General features: G+C 43.6%; 1 protein-coding gene across 1 annotated transcript in view; it reads left to right on the forward strand.

Moving 5' to 3' along the window:
- The window catches only part of MYCBP2 (MYC binding protein 2), a 937,772-nt gene that overhangs the window by 827,601 nt on the left and 87,802 nt on the right, over positions 1 to 22,369 (forward strand). Inside the window, 3 exon segments of the mRNA XM_030200587.1 lie at positions 3,510 to 3,629; positions 9,060 to 9,161; positions 16,152 to 16,280. Coding sequence (XP_030056447.1) covers positions 3,510 to 3,629; positions 9,060 to 9,161; positions 16,152 to 16,280 — 351 coding nt within the window.

Genomic DNA, 22,369 nt, shown 5'->3' on the forward strand with positions numbered 1-22,369 from the left:
CCTCTCAGCCATAGGGCACTAAGCGCTCCAACTATCATAGCCATATTCTTGGCGGACGCCCTCAACAAATCATAAAGGGCATCCGACAAGAAAGACGAACCCATCTCGAGTGTCAGGTTCTCAGGTTCAGAGCCCGCGGGGCTGGGCTCTGGAGCAAACGTGAGCCCTTGGGCTGCTGACGAGGAGCGACAGCAGCAGGCAAAACCCACCAACCAACACTGGGTAAGCACACCGGCAGGGACTGCAGGCACTGCCCAGCGAACTGGAACACATGGACTGGAATCCCCCAGACTGGAACACTGGACTGCAATCCCCCGGACCGGAACACACTGGACTGGAGTGCACCAGACTGGAACACACACCGGACTGGAGCACACTGGACTGGTCCCCCAGACTGGAGGACACAGGACTGGAACACTGGACTGGAGCACACTGGACTGGTCCACACAGCTTCACCTGCACTTAGCTACTAAGCCCCCCAGGAGTTGAGCTCATGGGTTCGAGTAGCCGGCAGGACTTACTGGACGACACAGGGGCCAGGACTAGAACAAGCTGTAACTGAAGTGCACCTAACTCCTAAAGTGACCAAAAAGTGTTCCTAAGGCCAGCACCAACAGAAAAGCTCCTAAGCCCTCCACTAACAGCAGTGCTCCTAACAGAAACTAACAGGGGTGCCCCTACGCCCTACACTAACAGAAGTGCAGGGAAACCACAAGGGAAAAGGAAGGGAAGACAGATGCCAGACCTAACACTGGTACTTCCTAAGCACCAAGCTACAGCAGCTAAACACAGGTCACGAGGAAAAGCGGGGAAAGCACAAGAAAACAAGCAGGAAAGCCAGATACCCAAACAACAAAAGGTGCTTCCTAAACACTTACTAACAAGGGTGCTCCCAGCCCCAAACTCCAGCACTGCACCAACAGCAGTACTACTCACCGTAACAAAAGGGAAAAACAGGTAAGTCAAACACACAAGTCACAAGTGCACACTGCACTAAACTAACCTGGACCTAAAGCAAGTAGCCAGAAGCAAACGTTGCGAAGGCCCTGAAGGAAAGAACCCACTTCCTTATCAAGGCCCTCCCAGATGATGTCACTCTCCCTAGAGCCAGGCAGAACACATTCAAACCCCGAGAGGCCCAACCCACATCAATGCAACACCGTGAAACACTTGAAGCCAGTACATCCAAAGAGTGTTAGAGCAACTCAGACTACACCCACAGCTGCAGTGAAGAGACAATTAGCCCCATGCTGGCAGCAGCCGGCACAGAGAGACAGAGCCAGCTCAGAAAGGACAGAGAAAGAAACAGAAGCCAGCTAAGAAGCTGACTCCCAGGAAAGAGGTAAGTTTGAGAGGGGTTCAGACCCCAATCATAACAGCGAGCTTGGCTAACTCATGAACTCCGGAGGCCCCAACCTCCACTGACTCATCAAGGAGTTTCTTGGCCCAGCGAAAACATGCTCCGGCTACCAGGCCCCCACATACAGAGGCCTGGAGCGCGAGCGCCGACAAATCAAAACTACGCTTAAGAAAGGCGTCAACCCTCCTATCCTGGGGGTCGCGGAGAGCGGCTCCGCCGTCTACCGGGATAGCCGTCGCTCTAGTCACTGCTGTAACCACTGCATCTACCGTAGGGGCCTTAAAGGAATCTTTGTCCTGCTGAGGAAGAGGATAGAGCCGCGCCATTGCCTTAGAGACCTTGCATGGAGCATCCGGTGACTTCCACTCCTGAGAAATCATCTCCCGGAGGTCCTTGTTCATAGGAAAGGACCGCGCCTTACTGTGAATACCCTTTACCAAAGGGTCCTGTCCAGATTCACCCACGGGCACCTCAGGCTCAAACTTAAGTGTCACCGTGACCTGGTCTATGAGCTCCGCAAGCTCATCCCTATGGAAGATTCTGACAACAGAGGGGTCCTCACCAGGTAAGGCATCAATAAGTCAATAAGGTCACGAGAGCCTTCAAACCCCTCTACCTCCTCAATACGTAGTGGGTCTTCCGAACCCAGCTGAGACAAACAGTCCCCATCTTCTGACCATTCTAACCTTGGTCTTTTAGTCAGCATAGAACCATGACCCTCCTCCACTTGAGGAGGCCCGGACTTCCAGGCTTGGAACAGGGTCCACACAAATTCTGGAGGAAAACCGACACTTCCTGAGCCCTCCAAGGGAACTTTCTGCCCTAAAACGGAGGAAGCTGGCCCCACACTCGGCGCATCTGCGGATCGCGCTTGACTCAAAATGGCGGCCGTTCCCGCCGAAACTGTAACCGCTGACATCGCGCCTGCCTGCGTTCCCGCTGACACTGAAACCGGCGATCCCGTCGGAACTTCCGCGGCCAACACGGGGGGAGCCAAAATCGACTGTTTAGGCTCTCCACAAAGGCGACACTGACCGCCCGCCGTCTTTAACCCCCGCCACGAACAGGCGCGACATCGAAGCAGCTTGCCGGTCATAATAAAATAAACACACAGTCCGCCTTCGCGCCAAATACCCTGTTATAGCAAATTCACACTGCTGTCCCGTCTAGTGCAAGGAACTGAACTCCCGTTCCGCACCAAATAAATAATAAAAGGCTCTTAAAGGCTCAGAACACTGCTGGCATCTGAAAATTGTGAGGCACTCAAGGCTCCAGTACAGAGAAAGCAGCCGAGGCACAGAGCTGCCACTGATTCAGAAATGGAGAGCAGCATAGGGGGAGGGACCCGCAACACAGGTGTAACACCCCAGGGGAAACACTGGGCCCCACCGGACCCAGGGTCCAGAAGCACACTTCGTTTTTTTTGTTTTTTTATTATCCACGTACAGGGAGACACAGAATGAACCAATTTGGAACAAACAACCCAATTATTATTTCCTATGAGCAAAACTACCTCACCAGACCAGTGAAGACTGCACAGGCTGTCCTTCTACCTCTGCTGAGACTGAGAAAATACTGGCTAGTGGGTGTACTGCACAGGTTATATATTCAGTATCCAAAGCTCAGTGTTTTCTCAGTCTCCCTCTGCTGGTAGGAGTGCATAACCCATGCATCTTGACCGGTCTGGAGGGTCGCTGAGGAAAGAAAATTAGCAGGTAAGATCTAATTTCACCTTTTCAGAAATCATATATTTAACTAGTATATTTTGTTTTTTGTTGCTTTGCACCAATTTACTGGGAGTTGACAGTCTATAAGTATCATATCGTATTTCTTTGTGAATAGTTGCCTAGATATTATTAGCTCAGGTTCAATGTGGCTTACATTAAAACAACCCCCCCCCCCCCCCCCCAATCATTTTAGCATATTGGGAATAATTGTGTGTTTGTCATGAAGCTAGGCTAGAGTATTATGTTGAAACAAATAAAAGAGACAGCAACATTAATTTATTGTCTTTTGATAAGGTATATACTTAATAGAAAAGCCTTTAGTAATTTACTAAGTCTCAGATATTCTTCTAAGTACCTTAACTACTTGAGTTTATTGGTTGGATAGGTAGAGTTCTGTAACACTCTGCATCCTGTTCCTTTAGGGGCATCTGTCTGAAACCTGGTCTCGTGTGACAAAAAATGCCATTGCAGAAACGATCATTGCACTGACCAAAATGGAAGAAGAATATCGATCGCCTGAACGATGTATTGCCACAACCAGAGTAAGTACCTCACTTGCTTTCTGTGCACAAATGAAGATGATAAACGTTTATGCCATGTACCACAAGAACTTTACGGCTCTATCTAAAACAAGCTAGATTTATTTAGGGAATATGCCCCACCCAATGTAAAACTGCAGTGTACTGTATAACTTATGGATTCCATCTGAAAGATGCATACAATTGCTTAATTTTCTAAGGTCTCTGTTTACTAAGCTGCATTTTTAGAGCGGGCTAATGCTAGAGACTCCCATAGGAATATATGTGTATTTAGGGTTATTGCAAGCTAAAAACGCTAGCACGTTTTAGTAAACAGGGCCCTAAATGTCCAAACATTTTATGTTGTCATGAAAATTCATTATAAAAATAACTAAACTTTTTAAATCGTAGCCAACCAATTTAAAGCCCAATTCCAAATATTTTCAAACTTTGAATAGAAAATGAATTTCCAGGCGACATGACTGCACTTAGAAGTATGGGAAATTGCAGCCCCTCCCTTTTCCCCACCAGCTAACAGTACTAGAAATAATCAAATTTGTTTAAGCAATAACAATACTATAGGTTAACTGTACTGGAAAAATGCATTTGCTAGTATAGCTGTATCAAAAATTTTAAATTAGAGTTGAGGTTTTGAAGTGGGTCTGGAAAAACTTACGGGAAGTAATTTTTAATAATCTGCATAGCAGCAACAGATGCTATATTCTGCATAACTTTAGAAAATTGTCAAGTTTTCCTGTTCATGCCATTTGTACAAGTGTGAAACTGAAGGAGAGAAACTATACATATATATACATGTATATCTATCTATATATATATATACATATACAGCTCAATTGATATTACTGAATATTATCTCTTCAGATTTTCAGAAGTAGACCCAAAGATTCATTAATCACCATCACACTGTTTTATGTGTGGTTTCTGGGTATTTATCCTTTTTTTCTTAGGTTTTTAGAATATATTTCTTTTCATCTATTTGAATCAGCAGTTGAGCAAAAAGCCTCTATATCCGTAATAAAGAAATATATACTTCATATTCTTAATTTTTCTTGTCAGCTGAGAGGTAAAATAGTATAACAGCTTGTATCAATTTTTATAATGGTGATTAATGAATCTTTGGGTCTACTTCTGAAAATCTGAAGAGATAACATTCAGTAATATCAATTGAGCTGTGTATTCTTCACGATTATATTACTGATAATTTGAAATACTATTGAGGGCACTGTTTTGTAGCGCTACTTATATATATATATATACATGTATATATGGTGCTTTGTAAAAAGCCTTGTACATTTTTAAAATTTTGCATTCTAAAAAAAAATACAATTCAGAATCAATTAAAATAGTTTCATAAATACGTAAGAATTGCCATACTGGGACAGACCAAAGATCCACCAAGCCCAGCATCCTGTTTCCAGCAGTGGCCAATCCAGTTTACAAGATCCCAAACAGTACAACTTGCTCTGCACTTTCAACGTGGGGAAAACAGTTATAGAAATATTTTTAAAACTAGTTGCAGATACTGTCAAGACTCTTTAATTATGTATGTCTTCATTCCCTTTGCTATAGTGCATCCAAATTAATTTCCAAAAATTGTTTTGAGACCCATATTAAGTCAAATAAAGCCCACATGTGTTCATCCACTGTAGTACAGTACTACTACTACTACTTAACATTTCTAGAGCGCTACTAGGGTTACGCAGCGCTGTACAAATTAACAAAGAAGGACGGTCCCTGCTCAAAGGAGCTTACAATCTAAAGGTTGAAATGTCAAGTTGGGGCAGTCTAGATTTCCTGAGTAGAGGTGTAGTGGTTAGGTGCCGAAAGCGACATTGAAGAGGTGGGCTTTGAGCAATGATTTGAAGATGGGCAGGGAGGGGGCCTGGCGTATGGGCTCAGGGAGTTTGTTCCAAGCATGGGGTGAGGCGAGGCAGAAAGGGCGGAGCCTGGAGTTGGCGGTGGTGGAGAAGGGTACTGAAAGGAGGGATTTGTCTTGAGAGCGGAGGTTACGGGTAGGAACGTAAGGGGAGATGAGGGTAGAGAGGTAAGGAGGGGCTGCAGATCGAGTGCATTTGTAGGTTAGTAGGAGAAGCTTGAACTGTATGCGGTATCTGATCAGAAGCCAGTGTAGTGACTTGAGGAGAGGGGTGATATGAGTATATCGGTCAAGGCGGAAGATAAGACGTGCAGCAGAGTTCCGATCGGACTGAAGGGGGGATAGATGGCTAAGTGGGAGGCCAGTGAGGAGTAGATTGCAGTAGTCAAGGCGAGAGGTAATGAGAGAGTGGATGAGAGTTCGGGTGGTGTGCTCAGAGAGGAAGGGGCGAATTTTGCTAATGTTATAGAGGAAGAAGCGACAGGTCTTGGCTATCTGCTGGATATGCGCGGAGAAGGGGAGGGAGGAGTCGAAGATGACACCGAGGTTGCGGGCAGATGAGACGGGGGGTGATGAGGGTGTTATCAACTGAGATAGTGAAGGGAGAGGAGAAGTGGGCTTGGGTTGGAAGACAATAAGTTCGGTCTTGGCCATGTTCAGTTTCAGGTGGTGGTTGGACATCCAGGCAGCATTGTTGGATAAGCAGGCCGGTACTTTGGCTTGGGTTTCCGCAGTGATGTCTGGTGTGGAGAGATAAAGCTGGGTGTCGTCACCATAAAGATGATAGTGGAGACCATGAGATGAGATCAGGGAGCCCAGGGAAGAGGTGTAGATTGAAAAAAGAAGGGGTCCAAGGACAGATCCCTGAGGAACTCCAACAGAGAGCGGGATAGGGGTGGAGGATGAACCTTGAGAGTGTACTCTGAAGGTACGATGGGAGAGATAAGAGGAGAACCAGGAGAGGACAGAGCCCTGGAACCCAAAAGAGGACAGTGTGTCAAGAAGTAAGTTGTGATTGACAGTGTCAAAAGCGGCGGATAGGTCGAGGAGGATGAGGATGGAGTAGTGATCTTTGGATTTGGTGAGGAACAGGTCATTGCAGACTTTAGATAGTGCCGTTTCTGTCGAGTGTAGGGGGTGAAAGCCGGATTGAAGCGGATTGAGGATGGCATGAGAGGAGAGAAAATCAAGGCAGCGGCTGTGAACGGCGCGTTCAAGTATCTTGGAGAGGAAGTACAGCTGATCTGTATATGCCTGGATAAAGAATCAAGAATCAGTGGTCTAAAACAGCTGCCAAAAACAGTCCAGGATAAAGTTATTCACAGGTACAGATTGGGAAGAGGCTGTAAGGAAATGTGAGTGTGTTTGAATATCCCTTGGGGTACAGTCGGGTCTACCATTGTAGAGTGGATGCGGTTTGGAACCACCAAGACATTGTCTCAATCAGGCAGTCCCTCCAGAGTCCGTAGTAATAGGTAAAAGAAACTGCTGAGGAAGGTCATTGTGAGGCCTAAGATGACTTTTAAGAACTAGAAGTTTCTGGCTAAAACTGGGGAAAATGTTGACGATGACGCCAGAAATATAGCCTGGAAAGGAAGAATGGCTAATGAAGAAAAGCCATTACGATGTGCCACATAGTATTTACAAAAAAAAAAAAAACACACTTAAGGGATATTGTGCACAGAAAAGGCTCTTGTGGTCTCAATGAGATTAAAATCAAACTTTTTGATCTCTGTGCTTAGCATTGCATTAAAGGAAACATAAAAATTGTTTGCAGATAAAGACCGTATGGCCTATCTGGTATCCTGTCCCGTAGAGATCCTATGTTTTTGTCCCATGCTTTTTTGAATTCAGAAGCAGTAGTCTTGTCCACCACCTCAACCACAAGGCCATTCCTCATGTCCACCACCCTTTCCATAAAGAAGTATTTCCAATTTCTCCTGAGTCGATCCTATGCCCCTTCATTCCTGAGCTTCCTTTTAGTCGAAAGACTTGCCTCCCTTGCATTTATGCCATAGAGCTATTTAACTATCTCTATCGTATTTCCCCACTCCCACCTTTGTAACAAAGAATGTCTTTAGAAATCTTTGTCCTGATAAGCCTTAGGATGAAGACCACTGACTTTTTAGTAGCCATCCTCTGGACCAACTCCATCCTGTTTATATATTTTTTTGAAGGTGTGATCTCCAGAATTGTGTACAGTACTCTAAATGGGGTATCACTAGAGATTTGTACAAAGGAACTATCATCTCCTTCCCCCCCCCCCCCCAACCTCCATTCCTGTCGCTATGCACCTAAGCATCCTTCTGGCTTTTGCCTTTGCCTTTTCTATTCGTTTGGCCACCTTAAAGTCATCAGATATGATCACCCCCCCCCCCCCCCCCCCCCCCCGGTCCTGCCCTTCTTATGTGCACAGAAGTATTACTTCCCATATTAACTGTACCTTTCCCTTGGGTTTTTGCAACCCAAATGCATGATCCTGCATTTTTAGCATTAAATCTTAGCTGCCAAATTCTTGACTAAATCCCTCCTCATGTTATCCATACCATCAAGGGTGTTTACCCTACTGCAGATTTTGGTGGTGTCCACAAAGAGGCAAACCTTGCCAGACAGCCCTTTTGCAATATTGCTTACAAAAATGTTAAAAAGAATCAGTGGCTTAAAAGTTTAAACCTCTTGGATCATTGAAGATTATGAATTCACCCTACTGCTGTGAAAGCTATTTAAGGGTTGAACATTACAATTCTGACAGATAAGTGTTTTTAAACGCTTGAGAGCAAGTATTTTAAAGTAATATCCTCTATTTAGGCATTGACTTCTTTAATTTACATGACACTGAAGTCAAACTAACTAGCCTGTAGTTACCAGCTACCACCTTACTTCCACCCGTCTCCTATCTCTAGAACTGCTCCCAACTCTACAGAAGCATTGAAAAGGTCAGACCATGGAGCCGTCTCTGTCTGAACCCCCACTCTACACGTGCATCTTGCCTTTTTGTAACACAAGAAAATACCAATGGCTCTCTCTTGTGGTGAAGTACCTATAATGTATTATGCTAATGTTTTTTTGGTTACACACCTGTAGTACAGGCCAAAATACAAGTGCCTTCAGATGTGAGAGGTTCCTTCAAATGGGAGAGGCACCTTTCTAATGAGGTAGATCCCTCTTTTAATAATGCTCTACTGTGTAATTCTGAATAATTCAACAGTTTTAATTTCAGATGAAGCAGCTAGCAATGCATTTTATAGGTATGGGGTCACCAGTTCAACTCATAAAGAGACAGGATGTGAGTGTTCTATGCCTTCACCGTAGCTGTAGGAGTTCTGCTAAGCCTTTACATAGCTGCATCGTTAGAGGACAATTCTGGTGACAGTCGCATCACTGGAAGGGTTCCTACTCCTGAGGTCGGGTCCCTACCCCAGTTTGGCTGGCCTTGGACTCAGGAGACCAGTTGACCTATCATAAGCCTGCATCTGCTTAGTCCTAGTAGTCATTTATCTTTATTGTGGAATGTTATGTGTCATGACTTTATTTTAATTAATTAATTTTTTAACCAGTTGTGGTTGGCCCTGGCTTCCCTTTGCGTACTTGATCAGGACCATGTAGATCGTTTGTCCTCTGGTAGATGGATGGGCAAGGATGGACAGCAGAAACAAATGGTAAGAAATTATAAAATCTGTAAAGTAAAGGACATTGTAGCCAATGAAAAATCATTTGTAAGCTTAAATAATTAAAGTTAACCCACAATGCAGGGTAAAAATAATGGGGTAAATATTTAGCCAACAACGGTGAGCGTTTTGCTGACCATCACAGGCTTGTTTTCCTGGATATTCAATGCTGGGCCATGTCCATGCTTTGGCATTGAATGTCTGGTTTATGCAAACTGGCTAACGCACAGCCAGTTAGAAACTTAAGTGACTATGGGTTACCGCATAAAGGGGCCCTTTTACTAAGCCTTAGTAGAGTTAACTTGTGGGTAGCGCGTGCCAATTGACACTACCGCCAGGGTAGCTTGTGCGCCCAGCGGTATTTTTGAAGTTGGCACTCGCTGTTTCCCGCTTTAGAAAATAATTTTCTGTTTTCTACCGCAGGGAACGTTTCTGGCAGTAATTGGCAGTGTGGCCACATTGGCGCGTACTGCCTGATTACTGCACAAGTAGCACGTGAGCCCTTTCCGCCAAGTAAACAGGTGATGGTAAGGGCTCATGCAGTAAATAGCCACGTGCTATTTTTCATAATAGCGCACGGCCATTTACTTCCCCATTTTTTAAAAAAAAGGCCTTTTTTCCAGCTACGGTAAAAAATGGCCCAGTATGTGCCAATTTCACACAGCCAAACTAGCACAGGCCACATTTTACCGCAGCTTAGTAAAAGGACCCCAATTATAGGACTCTGGCTTTTTTGTGGTCCCATTTATGTGGTTACCCTAGTTGATTAAGTACTGAGTATTGGCACTTAACTGGCCAACTGCTGACTCCGTCCATGGGATGCCCCCTAAATAGCCAAGTTTTACTTAGGCACTAATTTTCAGCAGCAATAACCAATTAAGTGCCACTAAAAATTAGCAGATAGCCCCAAACAAGCAATTTAACCAGTCAGCAGCCATTTCCGGCCAGTTAAATCATTTTGAATATCAACCAGAATGTATTTATACTTAATAAATTTACAAAGTATGTGATGGTCCATGATTGACTATTAGAGACAAAGATAAAATTCCAGTTCGGTATGGTATGGATTTGTGAGGAGTGTTCTTTTATCTTGCAGTGGGAAAAATGCTTGATAAGTATTGGCCTTTCAGGTTGGATAGAAATGTTTTGTTCATGGAAGGTATTATCACTTACCGATTACAGTTTGGTTTCTTTAGAGGTGCTATGTTCATTTTTAAACTGACTTTACTTCGAAAAGGACTTGTGCACACTAAAATAAACAGCTGTTTCTAGCGTATTCAGTTAATTAGGTTGGAAGTACTTATGCACTTTTTTTGCACAGTTAAATTAATGCTTTATCATACGATCAGTGGTGTGCTGGAGCCAGCTCATGAGAAGTGGTAGTTAGTTTTTGGGTTTTTTTTTTTAATTTTGCGAGCCAGTTGTTGAGCTCGTCAGCTAGGGCAGGAGTGATCCCCCTACGCTTCTTCCTATGCAGTCTTCACTCATTTCTCCATATTGAAAGGACTGCCACAAGTTTCAGTGGCAGTTTCATGAGATTGCTCCTGGAGCTAACGGCAGCCATTTTCAGTGTGTATGAGAGAATGGAGACTGCGTGGGCAGGAGTGTAGGAGGATCGCTCCTGCCCCAGCTGATCAGGCTCAACAACCGGCTCGCAACTACAGCTACCAGAGTGCGCACTCTCCCTGGGGAGGGGTTGGAGTCATGTGGCTCCCAAGTGTACTGTGTGAGGACTTGGAGTCTGTTGCTGCCATTGTTGTGACTAAGAGCTGTAGGGGTACATTATGCCAGAGGTGGAGAAAGGTGATGAGAGCTCAGCCATCAGGGTGCCAGATCTTCACCTGAGGCTGGATCGGAGCTTGTGGCAGGGGGAAGCTGAGAGCGGGCATCCAGACTTGCATTTACCTGCACAAGCTGTCGGGCAAGGGTCCACTGTGGAGCTTCCGCAGCCACTGGGTAGTGGTCAACCCTTGCTGAACGTCGATGCCTCCTTCTGCTATGACCTGGAGGCCAAGGAGGGCCATTTCGAGATCCGCAGCACAGGCAGGGTGTCCAGCACAAAGTAAGTGATGAACCCTGCTACCTGTATGTCCAGGCTATCCAGGTTTTATTTCACATTTTTACTCCACTTTCTTTTCAAATTGTCATCTTCAAATCTGTAGACATTCCCCATATTACTCCTAAGCAAGTGGGTCCACTTTTTGATTTTCTTTTAACATTGACTACTAAGATTATTTTGGAAAATTGGAAAGACCTTGGTTCAGCAAGCTATAATGTGTGGTGGAACAATGTTGGTTTAGTATATAGTTAGTGAGGTGTTGTATATAGCTAGATTTGAGAAGTATGCATTATTATGGAACCTCTTAACTGACTTTTTATAGTCTATATCAGTGTAGGAGCGTCACTGTGGCAGGGTTTTCTTGAGGGATGGGGGAATATATATATTACATGTAATATAATGTAATCCATTTGATATTCTGTAGGGGTTTTGTATGTACTCATGCTGGCATATGTTTAGTTTTGCATTGTACTTGTTTTGTTTGGTTTTATTGAATGTTTTGTATTTTGCAAAATTAATAAAATAAATGAAGACTAAAAAAAATTATTAGCAAAGGAACAGAGAATAAAACAATAATTATCATAATACCTCTGCATTGCTCCATGAGTATGTATGCATTTCTGGTCACCACATCTCAAATATGATACAGTGGAATTAGAAAAGGTACAGAGAAGAATGACCAAAATGATAAAAAAGATAGAACTCCTCTCATATAAAGAAAGGCTAAAGAGGTTGTTAGTCTGGTTGTGAGCTCTTGGGCCCCAGCCGAGGCCTAGAGTAGGGGTTAGGCCAAGGCCGAGGGCGGGCCAAGCAGTCACTAAACTTACCCCAGCTACCAAGCCCTGTACACACACACGCAGCAACTAACTTTCACCACAGAAAAGGGAAGATAGGGCAATCAGGCGGGCCTCACGGCCTAACTGGAACCAATTCACTCAGAATTCAAGCATGTGGGCCTCACGGCCTAACTGGAACCGAGTCATACTTAGGGAGGGGAGAAAGAGATTAAACGAGGAGTCCCCCACAGGGACCGGAGCACCAGCAACCCCTTCGGTGCTGGTAATCAAGGAGGAAGGGAAGCATACACAGAAACCCGTCAAGCCTTAGCCCACCACACACAAAGAAAGTGAGGGACTGTCAGAAGATACGGTAGGCAGAGACCCTCAGCAAACAGGGAAGAGAAAAGTCTGCAAGACGGAGTGCAGAGCCTAACACACACACCAGCACAGAAAGGGACAGGGGGCCAGATGCACTAAACTTAACGAGTCATTAACGAGCAAGTAATAAACCCTGGCATGCACTAAAGACTTTTTTCCGACAACGGTAGCAGCTAACGAAAATGGAATGCAGATGAGCAAATCGTGTAGAAACCCTATTGTAATGAGATGCATTAACCTTTTCCGATTGCCAAAACGCTGGAAAATCTAACGAAAGGTCTGTACCTCTCGTTGGGGCTGCGCGGGATTGGAAAAATTATTAAAATGTAAAAAAAAAAAAATCGGGGGGCAAAAACGGCCAAGTGCTCGTCAGGAGCGTCCTTTATGGACGTTCTTCACTATAAAAAAAAATTAAAATCAAACAGGCTCCGATGCTGTTTTGATAAATGTTCAATAAAGACTTCATACAGCTTAAAAAAGTGGGGGAAAAATCCAAGTGCTCGTCCTTTTTGTTTTTTGAACAAAACTATTAGTGGGATTTGAACTCACCACCTCTGGATTACAAGACCGGTACTCTAACCACTTGGCCACAACTGTACTTGCTTGGATGTCCCTCCATTACTTCCAGGTCTCTCAGCTGAGTGAAGCACGGCCAAAAAGGACATTTTTATTATTCCGGGGTTGAAGTCCAAAAAAGAGCTTGCAGCATCGGAGCCTGTTTGATTTTTTTTTTTTTTTTTTAATAAAGCTTCGCTTCAAAAAAAAAATGTGCATTTTAGGCGACCTCCTCTCCCCCCCCCCCCCCCCCCCCCCCCGCAATAATAAAAACATGCTTTTTGGCCGTGCTTCACTCAAATGAGAGACCTTGGAAGTAAGGGAGGGACATCCAAGCAAGTACAGTTGTGGCTGAGTGGTTAGAGCACCGGTCTTGTAATCCAGAGGTGGCAAGTTCAAATCCCACTAATAGTTTTGTTAAAAAAAAAAAAGGACGAGAACTTGAATTTTTTTTTCCACTTTTTTAAGTTGTATGACGTCTTTATTGAACATTTATCAAAACAGCATAACAAAATACAGCACTCCAGAAAAAGTAAGTAATAGCATAACTGATCAGCTCCAGGTCTCTCTCAGCCAATCCCAGCGCGTTTAGCTGTTAACCAGTATCAGCTAAACGCGCTGTGATTGGCTGAGAGAGACCTGGAGAGAGGGACGTCCAAAAAGTTTTGATTTGTGTCCTCTCACGTCCCGATTTTCTGGGCTGGAAGGCTCCTCCGTATCGTCAGGTTAGTTTTTATTCTCTCGCCTCTGAACTGTACATTAGCTTGTAGCCTGTAAAAAGAACGTCTTTTTAGAGGGAGTTTTTTTTATAGTGAAGGACGTCCATAAAGGACGTCCGTTGGCATGCGCAGAGCAGCCAGCATAACGCTTGGCTGCTCTGCGCATGCTCGACCGGACGACTGTTTAACGATGGAATAGAGAATGCAAGTGAGCTACAACGAGCAGCTCATTTGCATTCCTATTCCTTGATGCATGCCCATTCCTTACCGATTCGCTAAGGGAATTGGTAAGGGAAGGGCTGTAACGATTGATTAGTGCATCTAGCCCACGGCTCTGTAATACAGGAGGTAATACAACGAAGAAAGGACTGCACCAGTCACACCGGGAACTGCAGTAAACAGAACTGCCAGAAGCAGAGAAGCTTTGCAGACAAAGGGTTAAACCATGGCCAGCATACAGACAGTAACTAGAAGCAGGGAACACTGCAGACAACGGGTAATTGGGAGTACAATGAAAAAACAAACAAACAACCCCCACGGAGAGAAAGGGCAGGACCTGCCAAGCAGAAACAAACAGGGCAGGAAGGAAACTCTGAAAGGAAGCAAACAAACAGACTGGAACAGAACGCGGAGGGACTCACCACACGGCACCAGAGCCAAAGAGAGAAACCCAGGTGTAGTGAGAAAGGTAATTAGACACGCAGGCAGAAACAGAGCAATAGAAAACTGCAAGCCAGCATAGGAGAACAACTCCACACAAGCACAGAGCAAATAGCTCAGACAGAGCACAGGTAAGGCTTCAGCAGAATCGGAGAAAACGCCAAAGTAAGGGTTGACGGGAGGGGTGAGCTTAAGTAGATCAGACTGACATCAGCCCAGCCCCTGACGGACCAATCAGGAGCGGTCCCAAGCATTCCCCTGTCTGACTAGCAGAAATATCAACAGAATCATAACAGAGATTAGGGCTCTTCTGCTTGAAGAAGAGACAGTTGAGGGGGCGATATGTAATAGCCTAATGGTTAGTATATTTTCACTACAGCTCCTTGTTACTTTGGGCAAGTCCCCCAACCAATGGTGTGTTAGAGCCAACTTGCACCGGCTTATGAGAGCCATTTGTTAAGTTTTTAAGAATTTTGGGAGCCATTTGTTAAAGTAGGCCTCCCATGGCTACTTTAACAGCCACTCCCAAAATTTGGGCTCAGGCACCCCCCCTCTTGAACTCCCTTTTATTTTGCTGGCAGGGAGGCCAACCCCTACAGCCAAATAAATAGACTGCTTCCGCTCCCCACTGCTTGTTTCTGGTTCTGAGCAGCATGTTCGGACTTTTCACACATACTCTGAGCATCTGTGAGAAGTCTCAGCGTGCTGCTCAGAGACAGAAACCAGCGGTGGGGAGAGGCAGCAGTCCATTTATTTGGCTAGCGGGGTTCGACATCCCTGCCAGCAAAAGTATGCCTAGTGCACCCACGGGAGGGGTGAGAGGAATGCATTGCCCCCCCCCCCCCCCCCAGTACACCCTCGTCCACACCAACCCCTTCCATATTGCAGGGTTGGCTGTGTCCAGAGAGAGAACCTGTTGTTAAAAATTTACCATCACACCACTGCATACGACTCTCCACCATTTGACTGTTGGGTTTGTCAAATGCATCACTTGGCTTAATTTGAGCTTTGGCATCTGACCTGGCATGGCAGCAAAGCTGCTCTTTCTCGGAAGTGGATTTGGACTAAACTGCTGAAACTCCCTTCATCAAACGACATTGACTTTGCTAGCTCTCCTTCAAGTGAAATACTGTTGGATATTATGGATTGCTTATTGGGTGGTGGTTTGTGCAAATGTCTGCTGTAACTGATGATTGGAGCCTATTATTTGAGATGGGGGAGGGAGGAGTTGGGTAGGTTGTGAATGTGGTGTGTATGAAGAATATTTTCTTGTGTTAGAGCTCTCCCATGGATAAGAGGCAACCAGGGAGGGCAGAATTTGCTTATCTTGCATTGGTTGCTTCAGTTGTATTTATTGGTGATCCTTGCACATAGAATTATTTTCTTTTTGTGTACCAGACGTTAACCATCTTACTGTTTAAATAAAATTAAAAAAATAATAATAATAAAATGAATGCTTTATCATGAGAATGCATTTACAGTGACGCCTATCCAGTTGGGTTTTTTTCAGTCGCCATGTTGAACACGGAAGAGAAATATTGCATATACTGAGTCTCGATGTATATCTCATTCATATTTATTACAGCTATTCTGAAAAACAGACCTGTCTAAGTGTGCCTCTTGAACGAGGTTAGGAAACGCTGCTAGAGAAAGCACATTCCTTCTGATCTAAGTGGGAACATAGAAACCAGATACTAAAACTGTATTTTGCTTAAAACAAATATAATTATTGCTGGACTTCACCCTGTGTTTTACAATCTGTTAGTTCAGGGCTTTGTGACTGTCAGTTTTGGACATTTCTGAACAGGTCATTTTTCTGCATCTTTTTCAGCCAATGTGTGATAACCATGATGATGGTGAAACTCCAGCAATTATCTTGTGTAATGTATGTGGGAATTTATGTACAGACTGTGATAGGTTCCTTCATCTCCATCGGCGAACCAAAACGCATCAGAGACAGGTAAGTTCCCACTGGCCAGTACACGTGCATTTGAAAAAATAAAATCTCTCTTGAAAAGCATAAAAAGATACACTTCCATTATGGCAGTGCAGTAGGTGTGTTACTTAGCTAATCTTCAGAGCATTCATTTTGCACGCTTGTTTTTACTCTGGGGGAGGTGGGGTTTTCATTTGACATTTTTGAGCTGTTGTGGAACATACATCTCTTTATACATGAAATAGAATGTTTCTTTAGATACTGCCAAAGGTCTTGAATAGGTCACACTTACATACTGAGTGGGGGTTATTAATCACCTCTATCTCAATCCCAGAGCTCTAAATTAAGAATATTGTGAGGACTCAAATACATTGATTCATTCATTCATTTTTTTTTCCTTTTTTCCTTTTTTTACTCTTTCATTCCCAATTTTCATAATATAAAAATTTATTAAGAACTTATCTGCTTAAGACCCAAACCGACATGGGCCATATTTTGCACTGCTGTGTCAAGGCTGGTCCTAAAACAAATTAAAATTAATCTTAATATATAGTATCAAAATCTCTCACTTGTCTTTTTGTGTATGGTGTACAGCGCTGCGTATGCCTTGTAGCGCTATAGGAATGATAAGTAGTAGTAGTACTTATATCTAAAATATGTACCTAAGTAATTTATATATGCATGCCCCACGTAACTTATTTCATTGCCATAGCATATCTTTTTACTGCTGCATTTCAAAGATGGCATTTACTCAGACTCTAACCTTTTAACAGATCAGATGGCTAGCCCCAACCAATGAACTATCAGAATTTATGCTAGAGAATACCAATCACTTCTAAGTTCAACCCTTGAGGGAACATTGTACCTCAATCAAAAATCCACTTTTGCTCTTTATAATTTAAGAACCATTCTGGGTTACCTCCCTCCCACCCTTGTTCAATTTTGTCAGTGAGCCTCCATCTTAGATCTTCTGAGCTTCATTTACCTTTGAGGGGCCTTTTTGGATTTTTTTTTTTTTTTCTTAATCAGTATTTCTGCTGTATTTGTCTAATTTGGGGTGCCTTTGGGTTTTTTCTCCTGATCTAGTTTATATGTTGGGGGAGGAGTGCTTTAGTAGTATAACCCATAATGGGTTAAAACTTACCGGGGGCCCCATGTTGGGAGCGGAGGTTGGCGGTGAGTTCCTCGGTGGCTCTGAGGGTGAAGAGGGGGCGCTTTGGTCGCAACTCCTGCAGCGGTGATTTAGGCTGCAGGAGTTTTTCGGGTTGGCGGAGCGTTGGCGGGGTCGGGGACTGGTCCGGCAGAGGATCTGGTGGTCAGTGCATTTTGGCGCTACAGCGCGACCGTATCAAGGAGCGAAGGCGAAGAGGGGAAGCCCAGGAAAGGAAGCCCAGGAAAAGCTTGGGGAGTGTTTTGGGCTCTGGTTGGCCCTGCGTCGGTGTCTGACGTCGACATAGTGACGTCAGACGCTCGTTTTAGACGCAGGGCCTGAGGATTTTTTTTTTTTTTTTTTTAAAGGAAGCCGGCTCTTTTAAAAGTGCACAGCCGGTTCTGAAGAAAATAACGGACCGGCATGGGACCGGAGAGGCTGGGAAAGTGCTCCGGTGTACTTTCCCAGCATTTTTTTAATTTTTAAGTAAGCGGCCAGCGATGATGTTAGCACTGCACGCGCTAGGATGAGGAGGAGAGGAGCCGGGTGCAGAGGAAGGCACGCGCGGAGGCCGGCTCATGACAGAGCGAGGCGGGAGGCGCGTGTCAGGACAAAAAGGGAAGATTTTCAGGCTACAGGAGCCCTTAAGGTACCAAAGTTTACATTAATTAAACATGCTGCCTATGTATATGTTTTAAGAAGCATTTAATATTATGTAAAAACGCTAGCTTGAGCTCCGTGGGGAAGGTGAGAAAGATTCTAAACTGCCTTCAGTTGTCAGTTGGGTGGGTATTAAGGTACTGGACGGATGTGTGTGAGAGAGTCCGTTCAGAACTGTGTAAAAATTGCTTAAAAGTTGTAAAAGATTGTAAACTGTGGATTGACTTGGTATATATGTGTAAAGACTGGTTTAGTTAATTTAAAAGAGCCCCGCGGCTGAGTTTGGCTCTGAGATGTGTAATTGAAAGTCTGAGCTTCGGGTAAACTGCTGGCCCTGTATTATTATAACGCAGTATTGAGAAGCTCAGATAAGGAAAATATTTATTCGAAGCTGGTGTGACTTTAAAGGTTATAGCACCCATTCTGAGAATGACTAGAGCACAGAGATGTTCTGGATGGGCAGCTGGCTCTGTTTATTAATGTGAAAGTCTGCTGAACTTCTCTCTGGAAAATTACTTATTTCAAAAGTAATTCCACTGCAGCGCATGTATGGATAATGTGTATGTTTAGCGCCTGGTTACTTTTAAGTGTGGTACTGGTGTACAATAAATATATATACACATAAATATAACCAATACTGAATTAAAAGTTGGTTTCAGGTACATATTTAATTATTATAATACCAACTTGAGGTTTCCATAATTCATTTTGGGAGAATTAATTGAGGGTGGGTTAAAGTATAGGGACTCATAATTATATTTTTGTTTACTTGGGTAGTTAGTAAAAATAATAATTATAAGCCGATTGAGCTTATGCATAGGGAATAGGTTTTCCTCCTTTGAGTTTGTTGAGGTAGAATAGTAGGTGTGTGGAGCAGACGAGCTGACCTTCAATAAAGTCCAAGTTGTTCCAGCCTGATATCAAGTACGTGCTGGCCAGCGAAGAACCAACATCAAGAGGGAAGAGAAAAGAAGAAGAGAAGAAAGTAAAATAAAGTATCCTTTGGTCTACCATACTTACACTTGAGAAAAGACTTATTTCTGACCAGGGTGAGAGGTATGGTAGCCGTGTTAGTCCACTCTTAAAGGTTATCAATAGAAATCAAACAAAATAAAACATGGAAAAGAAAATAAGATGATACCTTTTTTTTTGGACGTAACTTAATACATTTCTTGATTAGCTTTCGAAGGTTGCCCTTCTTCCTCAGATCGGAAATAAGCAAATGTGGTAGCAGATAGTATATATGAGAGAAACATCAAAGCATTACTTTGACAGTCTGTCAGAGTGGGAGGGTGGGGGTATGCATGGGGACATCAAAACATTTCATTGATATTCTAACAGAATGGATGTTGGTAGGTGAGAGGAGGGTAATAAACAGAGAAATACAGCTTTATGTTTTATAATGAGTTAGAAAACCCAGATCCTTATTAAGTCCTGTTTGTTGGGTGTCAAAATATTCAATCATTCTTATTTCAAAGGTCTTGCGTTCCTGTATTGTTTTAAAATTACCTTTCAGTATTCTTACTGTGAAATCACTGGTGCAGTGTTCTGGTCTTGTGAAGTGTTGGCCCACAGGGGTGGGGGCCTGACTGGCACCGGCTATTTTCATGTGATGTCTGTGCAGATTGAATCTTGTCTTAAGCATCTGGCCTGTTTCTCCAACATAGCATCCTTCGTTACATTTTTTACACTGAATGATATATACCACATTGGAAGATGAACATGTAAAATAGTCCTTTATGTTGAATATTTTTCCTTTGTGAATGACTGTGGTAACATTCTACATGTTACCCAAAATCCACAAACCTGGAAACCCGGGCAGACCAATCATATCAGGTATTGGCACGCTCACGGAGGAAATATCTGGACTCATAGAGGGAATTCTGAAACCTCTCGTGCACAAAACTAACAGCTTCATACAAGACACCACAGACTTTCTGAATAAATTGAAAAATGTCAAACAATTACCACCAAACACCCTTCTGGTCACGATGGATGTAGAATCACTATACAGCAACATTCCACATGCGGATGGCATAGCTGCATGTGGAAGACTCCTAAAAAAAAATCCACACTGGACCATCAATACTCACCAGAAACTATTACAAAATTAATCAAATTCATTTTAACTCACAACTACTTCCACTTTAACAATGATATCTCTCTACAAATAATGGGCACTGCAATGGGCACCAGGACAGCACCCCAATATGCCAACCTTTTTATGGCTGAGCTGGAAGAGACATTTCTGAATACACACCAGACCAAACCTCTAAAATACTACCGGTACATCGATGACATTTTTATGATTTGGACGGAGGGGGAAGAAACTCTGAAACAATTTTATTATTCCTTCAATACATACCATCCTACAATCAGATTCAAAATTGACTACTCCCCAGAAAAAGTCAATTTTTTGGACACCACAGTCTCAATCAGTGATGGCTGTACAGGGCTGTGGAGTCGGTACAAAAATCCTTCGAATCCGACTCTGACTCCTCAGTTTATGGTACCTCCGACTCTGACTCCGACTCCTCAGTTTTTAATATGTATTTTTTTTGCATGTTGACTGAAAGAGTGCAGCATGCAAGGCTGCATGTTAATGTTTGGGTTTAAAATCTATGTCGTGACTTTTTATTTTATTTATTAAAGAAACTATAAATATTCATTAATCCTAAAGTTTAAACAAAAAAAACACACACAAAAAAACAAGGTTATGTTTATTGTTTTTTATCAAGTATAAAATCATCATAGCATTAGCAAGTATAAAAATCTGGAACAACCACATCCACCCTTATTTTAGCACACCCATATAATATGTCCCCTTCCACTATAATAGATGTCCCTGGCCCTGTAGTCCAAGTGTCTATTAATGGTTCACACAGTCTACAAAACCTGGTCACAGGATCCCAGGCAGGATTATCATCAGGGCCTGCATCCCAGCTCAAAGCAGGTCTCTCCTAGGAATTGTTCATGCATCATTTTCAGTCTTTCTTTCTTTTAATCTTTATCTTGAGAGGATTCTCTGTATTTATTACTGTCCACCCGGGGGAATTTGCAGGTGCCTCCACTGGTCCCTTGATCCCGGTGTAGTGCATCTAACCCTTCTCAACTGTCCTGACTGCAGTTTCAGCGGTCAGCAAGGCTTGGTAAGGACCTTCCCAGGAGGGCTGTAGCTTGGACTCTTTCCAGGACTTGACCAGTACCCAATCTCCCAGCTGGATCTTGTGAACAGCAAATTCAAGTGGTGGAGTCTGGGCCAGTAACCCTTTCTCCCTTAAATGAGGTAAAGTGGAAGACAGTGCCAGTATATAATTCTTTAAATACATACCTTTGGTTTCAAATGTGGGTACCCCCCCCCCCTTTTCCCCCCATATAAGGTAACCCAAACAACATTTCATAGGGGGAAATTCCCAAGTCCCTTCGGGATGCAGTCCTGACTCTTAGTAGTGCAATTGATAAGCACTTTGTCCAGGGTAATTTGGTTTCTAGCATTATTTTGGAAATCTGCTTTTCAATGTTTGATTCATTCTTTCCACCTTCCCAAATGAGGGTGGGTGCCACGGAGTGTGGAAGTGCCAGGTAATTCCCAGACCCTCCATCACTCCCTGCAAAACTTTGGAGGTAAAATGGCTCTCTTGGATTGAATCTATATTTTCCACCAACCCACATCTGGAAATTATTTGTTCCAAGATTATCTTTGACACCCCTCGTGCCGTGGCTGAGGCCATTGGAATTGCCTCTACCCAGCCTGTCAGATGATCCACAATTACCAGTAAATATTTTAATCTCTGCACCGGGGGTAGTTCTGTAAAATCCACTTGTATACTTTGAAAAGGTCTAAGCCCTGGTTCCCTTCCCCCAGGGATAGCTTTTCTAAGCATTTTTTATTTCTTTTCTGACATATTACACATCTTTCACAAATTTGTTTAGCTACAGTATATATCCCCAAGCCTTCATATCTTCTTAGTACTGCATCAAACAGGGCCTGAGTCCCCCAATGACTCCCCTGATGCAGTATGGCAATCACCTCTCTCAGTACAGCTTTGTTTAACATTTGCCTGCCATCAGGCAAAAGCAATTTTCCTTCTTCCGTCTGTACAGCTCCTAGCTGGATGGGTTTATCTTTCTCTTCCCTAGTGAAACAGGGTAACTGTTTTATTTCTGGGATCGTAAGGATCAGGACACATATTTTTGTGGGCTGTTCTTGTAGGGCTGCTTCATCGGCCAACCTGTTTTCCCCTAGCTTCTGGGGTAGATAATTTCTGATGCCCCAGGACATGCACCACTGCAATCTCCCTTG

Source organism: Microcaecilia unicolor, chromosome 4 (genome assembly GCF_901765095.1).
Source record: "Microcaecilia unicolor chromosome 4, aMicUni1.1, whole genome shotgun sequence".
NCBI lineage: Eukaryota > Metazoa > Chordata > Amphibia > Gymnophiona > Siphonopidae > Microcaecilia > Microcaecilia unicolor.